This window comes from Durio zibethinus, chromosome 14 (assembly GCF_047325235.1).
Source record: "Durio zibethinus cultivar Kanyao isolate XHJ-2024 chromosome 14, ASM4732523v1, whole genome shotgun sequence".
Classification (NCBI taxonomy): domain Eukaryota; kingdom Viridiplantae; phylum Streptophyta; class Magnoliopsida; order Malvales; family Malvaceae; genus Durio; species Durio zibethinus.
In genome coordinates, this window is record NC_143175.1 from 24,626,266 (window position 1) to 24,642,695 (window position 16,430).

Sequence of the window (16,430 nt, forward strand, 5' to 3'; positions counted from 1 at the left end):
TGAACAATGTCAAAATAGGTCTAAACAGAGTTGAAGTTTGAAGCTAAAGGTATAAGAAAAAAAAAAATTTTTTTTTTGGGGTGCATAAAGGAGTAAGAATTTTGATTCCAGGTTTCATTATTTAATATCCTCATTGAACAGAAGCAAAATCTTTGAAATCCTTTTATTAATCTTATAAATCTTAGTAAATCCAACTTCTAGCTCATTCATAATAGTGGCTTATTTGCACGTCGGAATATAAATCTCGAGCATTGCAGATTCATGAAATGAATAACAAATTAAAGATCAGGAAAGATCATAAACTGGAAGATGAATATTTAACAAACACATGATTGTTGCCGCAATTTTGTTTTAGAATTTGATACCGAATCAGCTTAATGGAGTTAGAATACTAATTGGAAACTAATATGCATAGTCATCGTGGAAGGCGTGTAAATCAAAACAAGATATTTCAAGGAATCTTTGGGTCTTCCTCAAGGTTTCATGTGTTATTATCTTAAAATTTTAAATTGGTCTAGAGTTGAATGAGACAAAGACTGAGGCTGAATTTAAATAAAAAGGAGTTCACTTTATCATGCTTTAAATAGCTAAAGAGATCAGAGGCCAAAGACAAAGAAAGAGATTTGATATTTGCTTATCACAAAAAAGAGAGAGAGAGGGAGGGAGAGGTCAGAGGCCAAAGACAGCAATGGAGCTTGAAGAGTTGCCCTCGGAAGCCGAATTCCTAGGCTCTCCTACATTCAGAGAGTTCATGAATCCCGTGGGAAACCAAGGAAAAAATGATAATCATCTGGTTCCAGACATTGCCACTGCCAGCGGCTCCAATATTCCAATACCAGACCCATTTGTTCTTTCCTTCAAAAACTTAACTTATGATGTCAAAGTTGGCCGCAAATCAAGGTTCCCATGGAGTGGAAAGAACACGATTGTTTCTCCCAAGAATAGTACTAAGAGCTTGCTCAATGACATCTCAGGTGAAGCAAGGGAAAGGAAACTCTCGGCTATTCTTGGTCCAATTGGGTTGGGCAAATCGACCCTGATGAATGCTCTTGCGAACAGGATTGATAAGCGTAGCCTGAAGGGGTCTATCACTTTGAACGGTGAGGTCCTAGAGTCAGGCCTGTTGAAAGTGATCTCTGCCTATGTTATGCAAGATGATGTCTTGTTCCCAATGCTGACAGTGGAAGAGACACTCATGTTTTCGGCCGAGTTCAGGCTTCCTCGATCACTTTCAAAAGAAAAGAAGAAAGCGAGGGTTCAAGCTTTGATTGATCAACTAGGCTTGAGAAATGCCGCAAACACTGTGATTGGCGATGAAGGGCATAGAGGTGTATCTGAAGGCGAACGTAGGCGAGTTTCCATTGGAATCGACATAATTCATGATCCAATACTGTTGTTCCTCGATGAACCTACTTCGGACCTGGACTCAACTAGTGCATACATGGTTGTTAAGGTCCTGCAGCGAATTGCACAGAGTGGAAGCATTGTTATCATGTCCATTCACCAACCTAGTTCCAGGATTGTTGGCTTACTTGATAGGATGGTTTTCCTATCACACGGACAAACTTTGTACACCGGTTCACCAGCAAATCTCCCCAGTTTCTTTAATGATGTCGGGCATCCATTTCCTGAGATTGGAAATCCATGCGAGTTTGCTCTTGATTTTATCCGTGAACTTGAAGACACTCCCTCCGGAATCCAGAATCTAGTAGAATTCAACCAGTCATGGCAGGCCTTAATGAATTCCAATAACGTTAATGTCTCCAATAAGCCGAGTCTTTCACTCGAAGATGCAAATAAAGAGAAGCATTGCTGAAGGAAAGCTAGTCACTGGTGCCGCTGCCACAAGTGACAAAAATCTAACATCTTCAGTTCCATCATTTGCCAATCCATTGTGGTTTGAAGTGCTGGTATTGTTCAAAAGGCTAGCAATAAACTCGAGAAGAATGCCAGAAGTGTTTGGTCTCTGCTTAGCTACGATAATTGTCACTGGGGTTGTTCTAGGCACCATGTTTTGGAAGGTTGACAATTCCCCAAGAGCAGTACAAGAACGATTAGGATGCTTGGCTATTTCCATAAGCACAATTCTCTTTACCTGCACAACCGAAACCCCCGAGTTCATCAAAGAAAGATATATTTTCATGAGAGAGACTGCTTACAATGCATATCGCCGTTCCTCATACGTTCTTGCTCGTTCTATTATCTCCATCCCATCATTGGTCGTCCTCTCCCTCTGTTTTTCTGTGATAACCTTTTGGGCTATTGGCCTTTCCGGTGGCTTCTCTGCGTTCCTCTTCTTCTTCCTCATAGTCTTGGCCACGTTTTGGGCTGGAAGTTCATTAGTGGCATTTATTGCAGCTGTTTTCCCTGATTACTTCCTTGCCTTTGTTCTGGCCGTTGCCATGGTATCCTACTACCTCTTCTTCTGCGGATTCCTTGTTTCTCGGGACCGACTCCCAAAATATTGGTTATGGCTTCATTACATATATGTAGCGAAATATCCTTATGAAGCATTTTTACAAAACGAGTTCCGGCCATTAAGAGGCTTTGCTCGGGGTCCACAAGTGTTTGACCAAATCACCACCTAGGTCACTGTTGTTGCCTTGAATCTTATAATCTTAAAGTTATAAAAGTTGAGATTTTAGTAAAGTTATAATGAGTTTGATCCTTATAAATAAAATATTTTGGTTTTGATTTGATAATTTTAGATTGTTAAACATCAAAAGAATAACTAGATGAATATGTCATTAAAATGATGTAATTGATTTTTTGTTAAGTTCTGAGTAAAAAATTTTTGAAAATTTTTTTCATTCTAAAAGTTTCATAGTTGTAAAGATTTATTTGTTAATAGATTAAATTTGAAGTAAATTATTTTGAGTTAGACCAAAATAAATATATTTGTGTATTTTTATTTTTTATTTGAGTTTATTATTTTATGTGTAAATACTGTATGTGTGTATTGTTTTCACCCTCATCGAAGGATGCTCTATTAACTAGCATGGGAAATGTTTTGGGCATGAATTTTACAGACTCAACCTGTATAACAACGGGGAAAGATATATTCAAGCTGCAAGGGATCACTGAGTTGACCAGCCTGTTGGTTATTATAGCATGGGCCTTTTTCTTTACGATTATGTTCTACTTAAGTTTGTTGTTTGGGAGCATGAACAAAAGTAAGTGAGAATTCATGCCTTGAAATGCAGTTCACTGGTGCAGCAATAAGGGATGGAACTACTCAAGCATTGGTTTGGTGAGAATGATGGCAAGATGTAATGCCAGTGCCTCAGATTGGTATGAGAGAAAGAAAAAAAAATTAATTTAATGATTGAGTTACAAAATAACATATATTTTGTAATTCAATTATTATATTAGATTTTCTTTTCTTTTCTTTTGACCAAAAGCAAATGAATAATTTCAAGTCTCTTTTATTTTTTTAATTTTGAAAATTTCAATGTGAGAATGATCGTGGTGGTCTTGTATGATTTGATTACAATATATATGGTATGTAACTAAGAAATTTCATTAATAAACACAACATAGAATTACTTTAAAGACAAGGAAAAAGCAATAAGAGCCATAAACATCAAAGAGCATAAAGGAAATTAATGTTAAAGGAAGATAAAAGGATGAAGAGTCAAATTCTAGGTCTTGAAAGCTTGCGTCATTATGCAAAAAAAGTCAACATTCAACTTAGAACATCACTGTCTAAATTTTAAAAATCCAAGTTAAATATACATATAAAAGATATGCATATGTATGTTGCTTAGTTTGATAACAAAACCAAAATTTGACAATCTCTAATAGTAAGTGGTTTTGACTATATGGAAGATTGCGGCTTAATTTGGGAATATATATGAAATAAAGAAAAAAAAATATTGGTTTGGTTATGGTTTCATTATATTTACATCTTTAGTTAAATATCCCTATAAGGCTCTTTTACAAAATGATTTCCTTGATGATCCAAAAAACTGTTTTGCTCGGGTTAATCAGCACTTGGTACACTACCAACGTCGATAAAGAGTGATCTATTTGCGATTGAGCAGGGAAATTAATGTTTTGGACAGGAACATTACCAGTTCAACCTGTTTAACAACAAAGAAGGGTATATTGATGCAACAAGGGTAGTTTCGAAATCTAAAAAGTAACGGTAGCAAGAAAGGGGAAGAAACTTTGGAGGTGGTGGCAAGCAAACAAAACCACCTTGAAATCAAGATTCAACTATATCTCCTTACCCTAATCCAGGAATTGATAGTTGAAATGTTGAAAAATAATTGTAAATAGAAAAACTCTCAAAGAAAATAACTTATAAGAATTTGAAAAATGGTAAAATATGGTTATTGGATTAAAATAGATAGAAATTCACCACCAAGATTAGACACTAAAGGATATAGAAACATTACTCTAAAAATTCTAATCAATGATATAGAATTATAAAAGTTCATCACTCTAGAAAATTTACTTAAAAGATATTAAACTTAAAAACAATCTCAAAGATTGCTTAAGGATAAAATAAACTCTATTATGCCTTCTACATAAAATAAATAAACTAAGAACATCCCTCCAAACATGTGAGCTTCAAAAGATTGCCTTTTTTTTTGGGTTTGCTAAATTGATGAGATTGCCTTCAATCTTATCTTATTGAAATGGTACCTAAAATCATGAGATTGTATGTGAACACAATAATATGTAGTGTGAACACAATTATCTATCCATTTACTCCTATAATGCACATTGATAATGTGCTTAATATTTTGGTACCTATGTTCATCTATGAATCTGACCATAATCTCATCTATTTTCATGCTCTCCTTTTTCAGTTAGTGTGAAGACAACCTATATATTCCAGCCCACCTTATTTCTGCATTTGTTTAGTGAATTTGGACCAAGGATAGGTCCATCTTATTTTTGAATAAATCCTCTTTAGTCTCAACTTAAGTTATAAGATGTGTTGGCACTCCAATGTCAATCTCTTCTAGTTAGAAAAGATTTATCCTCAAGTCTAAATCTGTCTTCTTGCCATGGTAAGGTGACAAATCAGTAACATTGAAGGTGGGAGATATTTCATAAGTGTCGAAAAACTCTATCTTGTAGGCATTCTCCCTAATGCGGTGAATAATTCTAAATGGACCATCTGTCTTAAACTTTCTTGAAGAAAATCTCTCTTTTCACAAGTTAATCCTCACCAAATCAACTTCTTTGAACTGCACATGTCTTTAATGCTTGTTTGTTGCATTTTTATATTTTTTATTTTGCTGTAAAATCCTAGTTCGCACTTGTTCATGCAATCATTTGATACCTTTAGCCATTTCTTCTACATCTCTACTAAATTATTGATTAATAAAGAGAGGAACTAAATTTAAAGAGTTGATTGGATTCTTACTATATACCACATCAAAAGGACTATAATCAGTGGTTTGATTTGGTGAGATGTTGTAGGAAACTTTATTTGAGGTAAAACAAGATTTCATTGCTTGATATTCTTTTCCACATAACTTCTTAAAAGGTTGCTCAAGCTACAATTGGTTACTTCTGTTTGACCATCTGTTTAAAGATGATAAAAAAAACTATACTTAAGATTGGTGACAAGCTTCCTTTAAAGGGTGTGTTAAAAATGACTAAAAAACTTGAAATCATGATCAAACACCATGGATTTAGAAACTCCATGTAGTCTCACAATTTTCCTAAAAATAAATAAAAAAACATAAAAAGCATATATAGTTTTGGTACAAAGAACAAAATGGACCATCTTAGAAAAATAATCCATAACCATCATGATAGTTTTTGTTCCTTTGAGTTCTAGGTAGTCCTACTATAAAGTTTAAACTAACATTCTCCTAAGAAGCATTAAGCACGGGTAGTAAAGTATACAATCCAGTGACTTTTGGCAATGTGACACACTCTACATTATTCAAGGTGTTTCATCACATTCCTTTCTATTATCGGCCAATAAAACCCATCTTACAAAAGAATAAATGTCTTGTCTTTTTCAAAGTGGCCACCCAGTGCACCATTATGAGCCTCATTGATTAAGGCCTATTTCAAGAAACATGAGGGAATGTAAAAGCTGTTAGCCTTGAAGAGATATCCATCATACAACAAAAACTGGTTGTGTGTCCTTATTTACATTATTTTTAAATTCGATAAAAGTAAAAGTCTATTTCATAGAGTCTTTTGATCACATCAAATCTAATAACTTAAATAGCCATAATCCTTAATAAAGAGTGCTTTCGACTCAAAGCATCTACCACCACATTTCAAATTTTTCATTTGTGCTTGATAATGAAATTGTAAGCTTGAAAGAACTCTACCCAAGCTGTATACCTTCGATTAAGCTTGTGCTGGCCATTGATGAACTTCAAGGCCTCATAGTCTGAATATAAGACAAATGGCTTGGCAATGAGATATTGACTCTAATGGAATAAAGCTTTATATATAATGTAGAACTCCTTGTCATAGATTGAATACTTTCTCTTAGCTTCATTGAGCTTTTCACTAAAAAAATGCTATAGGTTTTCCTCATTGGTTTAAAATAGCACTTGTTCCAAAATTGGATGCATCATATTCCACTTCAAACACTTGATCAAAATTTAGTAGGGATAGGATGAAAGCTTTGGTGATCCTCATCTTAATGAGCTCAAAGTTGTGTTGGGCTTTTTTGGTCTATTTAAAAGCTTTATTCTTTAAACATTTGGTAATAAGAGTCACAATAGAGCTAAAACCCCTAATGAAATGCCTATAAAAAGATGCAAGGCTATGAAAGGTTCAGATATCATGTAAAGATGCTAATGTTGGCCAATTTAAAATTGCCTCAACCTTGTTAGATTCTATCTTTATTCTTTTTTTTGACACCATAAATCTTAGAAACACAAAGCTGAAAGTAAGAAACTACACTTTTTAAAGTTAGCATAAAGTTTTTGTTCCCTCAATATGCAAAACAATTGGTGTAGATGATTCAAATGTTGATCCTCATATGCCAATATAAGGTTTAAAGATATGATACATAAATCTCATGAAAGTACTAAGCACATTAGATAAATCAAAAAGCATTACCATTCATTCATAAAAACCATCCCTTGTCTTGAAGGCTATTTTCACTTATCTTCAATCCTTATTCTGATTTGATAATAGCCAATGCAAAAGTCTATCTTGAAAAAAATAGTTGCTCTATATAGTTGATCTAGCAAGTCATCTAAGCACACAATAGGAAAGTGATAGTCAATCGTGATTTTATTAATCGTTCTACTATCCACACACATACGTCATGATTCATCCTTCTTAAGCATCAAAAGGGCGAGGACTACACAAAGACTCATGCTTTCACGTACCATTCTTTTTCTCACCAATTCATCAACTTGGCATTGCAACTCCTCATACTCTTTAGGACTCATCCTATAAGCTGCCTTGTTGGATAGAATAGCTTCTGGGATAAAGTCTATACAATGTTGAATGTCCCTCATTGATGATAGACCAGTTGGTAACTCTTTTTTAATAACATCTTAAAATTCTACCAATAATGGTTGTATCACTACAATGGGCTCCTTATTATCTTCATTCTCCTCAATTAGCATTAGTGTACATATGGTACCACCCATCTTAATTTTTTTCTATAATTGACCTTGGTAAACAAGTTGCTTCATTCCCTTTTAGTTAGTTTTGACATCACCATAGGCTTGATAGGGCCTAGGATGATTTTGTATCCATCATGCACAAATGTGTAAATGTTGTAGAAACTATCATAAATAACCTCCTTATCATAATGTTAAACTCTTCTGAGCAGTAAGTGGCAAACATCCATCGAAGTAAAATTACACAACACTTCATCATTGTATTACTTTTTAATGGAAAAAAGAACTAAATACCTCATACTAACTTTGATTTCATTTTTTTTTTTTTGTAGCTAAGATAACTTATATGGTTGGCAATAATCTACTATTTTAAAGCTTAATTTTTGTATCATAAAAGTAGAAACAAAGTTTTCAAAACTTTCACTATCGATTATAATATCACATTCCTTTTCATAAGTAGTACACCGAATGTAAAACATGTTTTTACATAATCAATTTTTTTCTTTAGTAAGTGCAGTGCTCAAGCTACATTGTATGACTAAAGATGCTCCACAATTGTCATAGGTAACATTTTCCTCCTCTTCGAGGTTTTGATTCTCTTCAACTAGCTCATCTTTATTTTTTCTTCAAGTCTTCTTCTATTAGAGTCACAATCTTCTTGTTTGGGCATTTTGAGGCAATGTGTTCAAGCCTTTGACACTTAAAACACATTTTGAATTGTGCATTAAACTGAGGCTTGCTTGTTGAGATTTTATCTTTCTTTTTAGGCTATTTTGGAATGGGCTTAGAAGGAACAACAACTTTGGATGAGCCATCTTTATTGATATAGCCCTATTAAGACCCAAATATCGAGTTACTACCACGAGTCTCTTTTTGTTTTATCTTCATTTTAAGGGCAAGCTTGCATACATCATTGAAAGCCCAATAAGATTGTAGTTGTATCATATTAGCTATCTTGATCTTCAACCCTCTAAGATATCGTGCAATAGTTTGCTCCTCTTGTTTCACTGATTCACATTTCAAAATAAAATGATCAAACTCAACCGTATACTCTTTCATTGAGAGATCTATTTGCTTCAAGTTATAGAGCCTAAGGAAGATGTCTTACTGAAAGTTATCTTGAGATACTTCTTCTTCAACTCTTTTTCATTTTCTCTCAAGTTATAATTTTTCTACTGTCATCTCTTTCCCTTTGCTTCTTTAAATTTTTCACCAAAAAGATGCATGCTTTCTAAATTTGATGGTCATTAGCTTTTTCTTGTGATGTTTAAGGGCATCATGATATTCAAAGATGCATTTCACTGTGAATAGCCAATATAAGAACTCTTCAGGTTGTATTTTTCCTTCAAACTCATGAATTTTTATCTTTGGATTGAATATGCTATGTTGAAGTTGATTTTTGCGTTAGTAGTCTTTGACTTGTCGTGGGTGAGACAGGGTACTATCGTCAAAATCGTTATTGTTTTCAGGGTATGAATTAGCCTCTCCTTCATCTTCTCCGCTCTTCATTCCTTATTGCCTTATCTCTTCTATCTCTTTTTGCATATACAATTGTTGTTGTAGTTGAAGGATTTGTTGCCGCATCTCTTTTATAAAGGCATCCCTTGAGCCATCATTTTGTAGCTACTATAACATTGGTGTTGGCTTTAATATCTTCTGTTGGTGCTTGATAACAACAATCTACTATAGCTCTGATACCAATTTGATGCTATGAATTGATGGTTGAAATGTTAAAGAGTAATTGCAAACAAAAAAAAAATTATAAAAAAAAACTCACAAGAATTTGAATAATGATAAAATATGATTATTAGATTAAAAGGGATAAAAGTTCACCACCAATACTAGACATTAAGGAATACAAAAACACTATCTTAAAAATTATAATCAAGGATACAGAACTATAAAAGTTCATTACTCTAAAAAATCTACTTAAAAGATACAAAACTTGAAAATAATTTAAAAGATTGCTTAAATATAAAATAACTTTATTTTTGCATTTGTTTAGTGAATTTAAACTAAGAATAAACCATCTTATTTTTAGATAAATCCTTTTAGTCTCAACCTAAATTGTAAAATGTATTAACACTCTGATATCACTAATTAAACCTGTTCAAATATATAGAACGGATAATATTTTTGGATATAGCTAAACAATATGGAAATGAGTTTTAATAATAAAACCTACTTCAAAACAATGCTTCTCTTTCTGCATTTTCTAACAGTTTAAAAAATGAGTTTTACTAAATCCTAGAAAACAGATGGGATATAAACTAAAAGTTTAGCTAGTTGTTTGTGGCCCAAACCATCCCCCTTTGTAAAATTAATTGGGGGTTACAGATGGGAACCAATAACAGAACTCAAATGATAAAGATAGTTTGCTAGGGAGAGTTCCCAAGAATTTCATCTGTTTAGTGGCAGAATCAGAAGCACCATCCAACTTCTCGAATTTCTGCCAAGTTGTCTCACTCTGATTTGTGCTTTAAAGGTCTTGGACGGGATGACCGAGTGCCACTTGTAGACCTCCCTATGAACTTCAAGATCTCATCAATCAAAATCACAGGAAATGCAACAGCCAGAACCAGCAGCCATTCGTTAAAGCTTAAGGGCACGATACCAAAAACTTGAGCAAGGAATGGCACGTAGAGGATCAAGAAGTGCAGGCCAAAAGATACAGACATGGCCAGAAGGAGCCAAGGGTTGGCCCATGGAGGCATTGTCAAGAGGCTTCCATCCTCAGAAAGGGCATTAAGGGAGTTGAACATTTCAATGGCAACCAAAACGGAAAGGGAAAGGGTCATGGCTTTCACTTTGCCACCCTGGAAGTAATCACAAGGATTACTTTCAAAGGAGAAGACCTGATTCCCAGCCGTGAAAGGTGAAACAGTGAAATTTTTCCAGGACGAGCACTGGCCCCAGTTGGCAAGCTGGGAGTATGTGACAAGGGTGTGGCCATCCCCACTAAGTTCTATGCCCAAGAAGGAACAGTGTGTGTACCAAATGATGAAGATACCAACAGTTGCTATTCCAACATATAGTCCAATGACCTGTGCAAAGCAATAAACTAAGATATATAACTCAATCCCTCTAAAATCATTGAGAAAATTATTCTCAATAATATCAACCAAAGGCCTAAACTAAAAATTTTCATATTAGAAGACACCAAAGGAGACAAGCTACCAGATAGCGGAATAAAATCCAGGCAGTGATGAGTGAGTCATCACTTCTCCGAGGAGGCTTCTTCATGATATCCTTGTCCGGAGGATTGAATCCCAAAGCTGTTGCAGGAGGTCCATCCGTAACAAGATTAACCCATAGAAGCTGGACAGGAATCAGGCCCTCAGGTATACCCAAAGCTGCTGTTAAAAATATGGAGGCAACCTCACCAATATTTGAAGAGATCATGTACCTGAAATAGGATTAAAATAAAAGAAATAAATTATTGTGTCTTAGCATCCAAAGAAGAACTCAAACAATAGAAATAATTTATGGGCAAAAATCAAAATTCAAGCAAATTGAGCAAGGATGCCTTTCCAAGCAGTCTTGTCCATGTGCATATCCTTCAAAGTCTAAAGCATGATTAAAAGCTTACAACAAACCTGATAAAAGCTTTCATGTTGTTATAAATGGATCTGCCTTCACCAACAGCAGCAACAATTGTATTAAAATTGTCATCTGCCAACACCATGTCAGAAGCTTCTTTTGCAACCTGGCAGAAGAAAAGATTACAACAATGTTTCAAAAAAATTTTGGGGAAAAATCATATGGGATGGTGAAAAGAGAAACAAGAAAGCGTAAACTTAAACCCGAACAGCGCATCATGAAGAATAGCAAGCCATGGTCCTCTATTCCAACTAATCAATTGGACGAATACAAAATAGGTCATTTCCAATCCCCCATCAACATCCATCCAATTGAAGAACATGAAACAAGAGCTATTAAGCTGTAAGCATCTCCTTAGTGATCTTCCTGTCGGACTTCCTTTTCGATTTCTTTTTTAAATAATTAGCCTTTCATTCCAATACTCTCTTCTGTTCTTTTAAATATGCAATGGAGGTGTACTTCAAAAAGAAAATCTGAAAGAGATCAGTGAAAAACAAAAAACGAGAAAAATACCTCTGTTCCAGCAATGCCCATAGCAATCCCTATGTCAGCCAGTTTCAAGGCAGGTGCATCATTTACTCCATCACCAGTCATAGCAACCACCTCTCCATCTTCTTTTAGCAATCTCACAATCTCTTGCTTGTGTCTTGGTTCAGCTCTAGAAAATAAAAGCCCACCACTTTGTCTCAGATGAGCTTTCTTATCCAACAGCTCCATAAACTCCTTTCCAGTTATACTTTTTGAACTGATGTCTTCCATGGGCCCAAAGACACCTATTTCACGGCATATAGCTTCTGCTGTATTCTTGTTATCTCCAGTAATTACCATAACACGAATACCAGCTGCTTTACAGTCCTCAATTGCCTGATGGACCTCTTCACGTGGAGGGTCCTGCAAATATTTAATTGGTACCACCAAACAGAATTAGTTGACAAGAGAAAAATATTAAATATAATTAAAAGCATTGTAAGTAAAGGCATTGATGGAAACATTGCAACTCACCCTCAGTCCAACCAATCCAACAAAAGTGAGATTGCTCTCAATTGATGAATAGTTGGATGGGTCAAGTAATAGGTCATGAGCCGGATGATCATCCTTTCCATCATAGGTTTCAAACTCAGGGAGCTCATCCTTGTATGCAAAACCCAAGCAGCGTAATGCACCACTTGACATATCTTGAAGAGCTTTGGAAACAAGGTTCCTTGAATTCTGATCCAGTGTTACAACAGAACCATCAAGCAACTGCATCTTTGAGCTTCTCTCCAGTAAGTTTTCTACAGCTCCCTGCCAAAGTATGTAATTCACATTAGAGGCTTACAGCAAAAGAGAAATGAACATGGAGGTTAAAGCTAAAGCAGATGTAAGAAAAAAATTCCATAAACATAAACAATGCAGATGTTAAACAACGGCAACAAGTGTCATTCATCCTTCAAAACACTATCATGCACATTATTTTTTAACATAAAAGACGAAAAACATTCAAATGTCTAAAGAGGAAAAAGAGACATATGAGCAGAGCAAGGCTATCTGCAAATCAACGCAAGCATTTACTAGTGGATCACAAGATAATCAAGCTACCTAAAGACAAAATATTTGGCTTTTATGTAAGAAAATTACATGAGAGAGATAGATAGCACCTTAACTAACAATGACCTTCTTCCTGATTTGGAATTCACAATAACACCCATGGACTTCCTATTACGATCGAACTCAAGGGTTGCAATCCGTCGCTCATACTCATTCCACCATTGGCAACAACCTTTAGAGCACATTATATAAAATGTCTAAGTTCACATGTCTAAATGCTAGACAGGAAATAACAAAAGCATAAATAATGTATATGAATATCCAACATACGTAGAACATCACTGCCAGCAGATCCACCACTATGTCCTTTTGGGAGGCCCATCTTCTCAACAAGAACCTATAGCAACAAGGAATAGAGATGAATCAGAGATTAAAGTCACTATAATGTCTTCTTCAGAGAAGTTATAGATTAAAAAAATATACATCAACTCCATTAGTAAAAGCTTCACTGAACATTGACTCACACTCTAAACGTAATAATCACAGTTTGTAAAGACGTTAAGAAAGCAACCAAGAGTAAGAGAGTAGCTAACCTTTATCGCTGCCTCAGTAGGCATTCCATGAGCTACAAACTTATGATCAGAATGCGTTACACCAGCATCATTACATATAGCAGCAATCTTCGCGATCATTTCAAGATTAGAATCCATTCCACCATTCGGCCAATCATGTATTTTCCCATCAGAAGGATTATACGTAGTCCCATCAACCCTAAAACTCCTTAACCTACTCGCTTCACCTCCCATAGCCACAAGCTTAGCCACTGCCATCTGATTGGTAGTCAAGGTCCCTGTTTTATCAGAGCAAATCACAGTAGTACAGCCCAATGTCTCAACACTCGGTAACTTTCTCACCAGCGCATTCTTTTGAGCCATTTTTCGTGTACCAAGTGCCAAACAAGTAGTTATAACTGCCGGTAACCCTTCAGGAATGGCAGCAACAGCCAATGCCACCGCAATTTCAAAATAATACGTACATTTCTCAAACGAAAACTTAAAATGCCTTGGCCAACCATCAATATATTCCCAACTGAGAAAATATTTAACATTAATTAACCAAACAAACACACAAATTACCCCAATTATCATAGTTAAAACCTCTCCGAACTCGTTCAACTTCTTCTTTAATGGGGTATCTTCTTCATTCTGCGCCGCCACATGGATTTGAGTGTGAACTTTACCGATCTCCATTTCCATCCCAATTTGCGTAACTAAACAGAAACAATTTCCGTTAACCACCGTTGTTCCCGCAAAAACCATGCTTCTTTTCCCTTGAATATCGGCATCTTCGCTAACTAACTTGTTGGTTTTGTTAACTGCCTCGCTTTCTCCCGTTAACGAACCTTGCTCGACTCTCAAAGTTGAACTAACTAACTCCAAAACCCTCATGTCGGCGGGGACTTTATCCCCTACTTTCAGTTCCACGATATCACCAGGAACAAGCTCTTTAGCAGGCAAATTAGGGATTTTAACTCCATCTCGAATCACTGTGGCTTGCTCCGATTGGATCTCTTTCAAAGCCTCCAATGCTTTCTCCGCGTTACTCTCTTGCCAAACACCGACAATCGCGTTTACGATCAAGATCAAAAAAATTACCAAAGGTTCAACGAACGCGGTAATTTCCATTTCACCCCCTTCTTCACCATCGTACCAAGCGAGTACAAAAGAAATCACTGCCGCCACGAGTAAGATTCGAACTAACGTGTCGTTAAACTGTTCTAGGATTAAACTCCATATTGATTGCCCTTCGTGCTTCTCCAACTCATTGTAGCCGTAGATCTTGCGCTGATTTTCGACTTCTGCTGATGATAATCCCGATTTCCTGTTAACTCGGTAACGCTTCTCGCATTCTTCGATATCTTTGGCCCAAGCGGGGAATACATCTGAATCGGCTGGATTGGATGTGATAATTTCTCGTTTTCCATAATCTTCTCCTCCTTTTCCCATGTTTCGATCAGTTACGTAGATCGAATTTGAGAAACCCTAGGTTGCGACGACGATCAAGGTGTTTGGTTATCGAGAAAAGGGTGAGGAACTGGGACAGAAAACTTCAATGATTAATTGATTTTGCTTCGCTCGCATCGAGGTTTCGTGCTGCTCCCACAGTTCCTCTCGCTCTCTCTCTCTTGCGTATCTGCTTTTCGCACGTCTCTCGCTCTCTTTCAATATATGATTATCGCATAATCCATTTCTTGTGATCGACGAAATTTGCCCGTATTGTCGACAGTTTTGGTTTGGTGAAAACGTGACATCTGTTCAGGTTGTGACAGCTGGCAAAATATGGAAAATTTTAATTATTTTTATTTGGCAGTTTTTAGTTGGACAGTTTTAATGTTAAGTATACTATCGGCGATGGATGTCGTTTCATTTTATTTCCTTCCTTTGTTTTTTTGCTGGCCTGCGGGGTAGATAATTAAATTAAACATATTAATTATATATATTTTAAATTGTTAAATATAGTGTGATGGAAGAAAAAAAGTCACGAAAGGGAAGCTTCAAGACAGTAGCGTAAAAAGCTTAAATACTAGTGTTTGAAGCAATGGTCAAAGTAAAAAACATTAAAAAAATACCAAAGCCGCCGTAGAAAGATGCCATACATCTCTTTGTAAGAGGAGAAATTATCATTTTGTTTTTCTTCACTTTTGATCTTTAAAAGACTTGTGTTTTGGAATTGTATCTATGGCCATCTTTGAGTTTGACCCTTTGTATTTGTAAGGAAGAAACTTAGGGCAAAATTGGGCATGTATTTTATCTGGGAAATTCATTGCATCCAATTTAAAAAGCATGCTAACCCCACCATTTATTTTGTTTCTTAACACAGTTTTTGTCACTTTCAATGGTTCATGGATATTTATTTGTCAAGCTTTGTAGCTTTATTTTTCATTAAAAATGAAAATTCTTCATGTTTTTCAAATTAGGTATAGTTTTTTCCTTGGCATAACCATTATCTTGGCTCTCAAAATTTGATCACCAATCTTTGATATGGATCATTTAAATTTTTTAATCACTTAATTTGAGTTAAATTGATCTGATTTTAATGAAAAAAGTTCATATAATATCACATGATTAATGATGTTTTTAGTATCACTTGACCATAACAATGTTATATGGCAGATGATGTGACAATTCAACAAAAACTTATATTGCATTTCCCTGCCCTTTTCTCTTTATAATATCTCCCTAAAACTTTAAAAATTCAAAAAATAATCATTTATTTATCTAGAATCCGATGCCGTACCACTTTCAAGCTCCTCCTAACCTTCTCTTGAACCATTTTTGTTTTATTATTATATTTTTATTTAAAAGGAAAAAACCTTTTGAAAAGCCTAGATCTAACTTACCAAATCTACCACCACTTCTTTTAGAAAGATATAATTTTAGAAACTAAAATTAGAAAGTTAGGGTTGAATAAAATTAAAATGCAACATATCTTAAGCTGGGATGCTTTTGCGGGGTCATCAAAGCATTGTTCTGAACATCTATTTGATCATTGATGGTATGGCCCCATTAGTTACATTTTGTTGGATTTATTTTGGGCTTACTTCCAGGGAAAAATTTTGGACTTAGACTTGGGCTTAAACTTTTAGAAATTCAGGCTTTCTCTAACAGGCCTCACGTCAGCATCTTTGCCATGTTTGCTTGTAGCAATAAGGTCCATTCTGTTTGTCTAAAGTGAAAT

General features: G+C 35.3%; 1 protein-coding gene and 1 pseudogene across 1 annotated transcript; one reads left to right on the forward strand and one right to left on the reverse strand.

Moving 5' to 3' along the window:
- Window positions 1–503: 503 nt before the first annotated feature.
- LOC111294919 (ABC transporter G family member 20-like) lies at window positions 504–3,324 on the forward strand (annotated as a pseudogene).
- A 6,426-nt stretch (window positions 3,325–9,750) lies between these two features.
- LOC111295715 (calcium-transporting ATPase 1, endoplasmic reticulum-type-like) lies at window positions 9,751–14,887 on the reverse strand. The gene is made up of 8 exons (XM_022889355.2): window positions 13,286–14,887; window positions 13,023–13,089; window positions 12,803–12,924; window positions 12,168–12,449; window positions 11,679–12,056; window positions 11,162–11,271; window positions 10,743–10,971; window positions 9,751–10,609 (listed from the first exon to the last, which is right to left on the reverse strand). The coding sequence occupies exons 1-8, from the start codon at window positions 14,696–14,698 to the stop codon at window positions 10,028–10,030; spliced, it is 3,183 nt and encodes a 1,060-aa protein (XP_022745090.2). The 5' UTR covers window positions 14,699–14,887; the 3' UTR covers window positions 9,751–10,027.
- Window positions 14,888–16,430: the final 1,543 nt, after the last annotated feature.

Excerpts from the sequence above, each read along its gene's own strand:
- LOC111295715 (XM_022889355.2), bottom strand. The coding sequence starts at position 14,698 with ATGGGAAAAGGAGGAGAAGATTATGGAAAACGAGAAATTATCACATCC. Across the intron at positions 12,925-13,022 it reads TGCTGGCAGTGATGTTCTAC|GTTGTTGCCAATGGTGGAAT; the intron begins GTATGTTGGATA and ends TGTGCTCTAAAG. Across the intron at positions 10,972-11,161 it reads AACATGAAAGCTTTTATCAG|GTACATGATCTCTTCAAATA; the intron begins GTTTGTTGTAAG and ends ATCCTATTTCAG.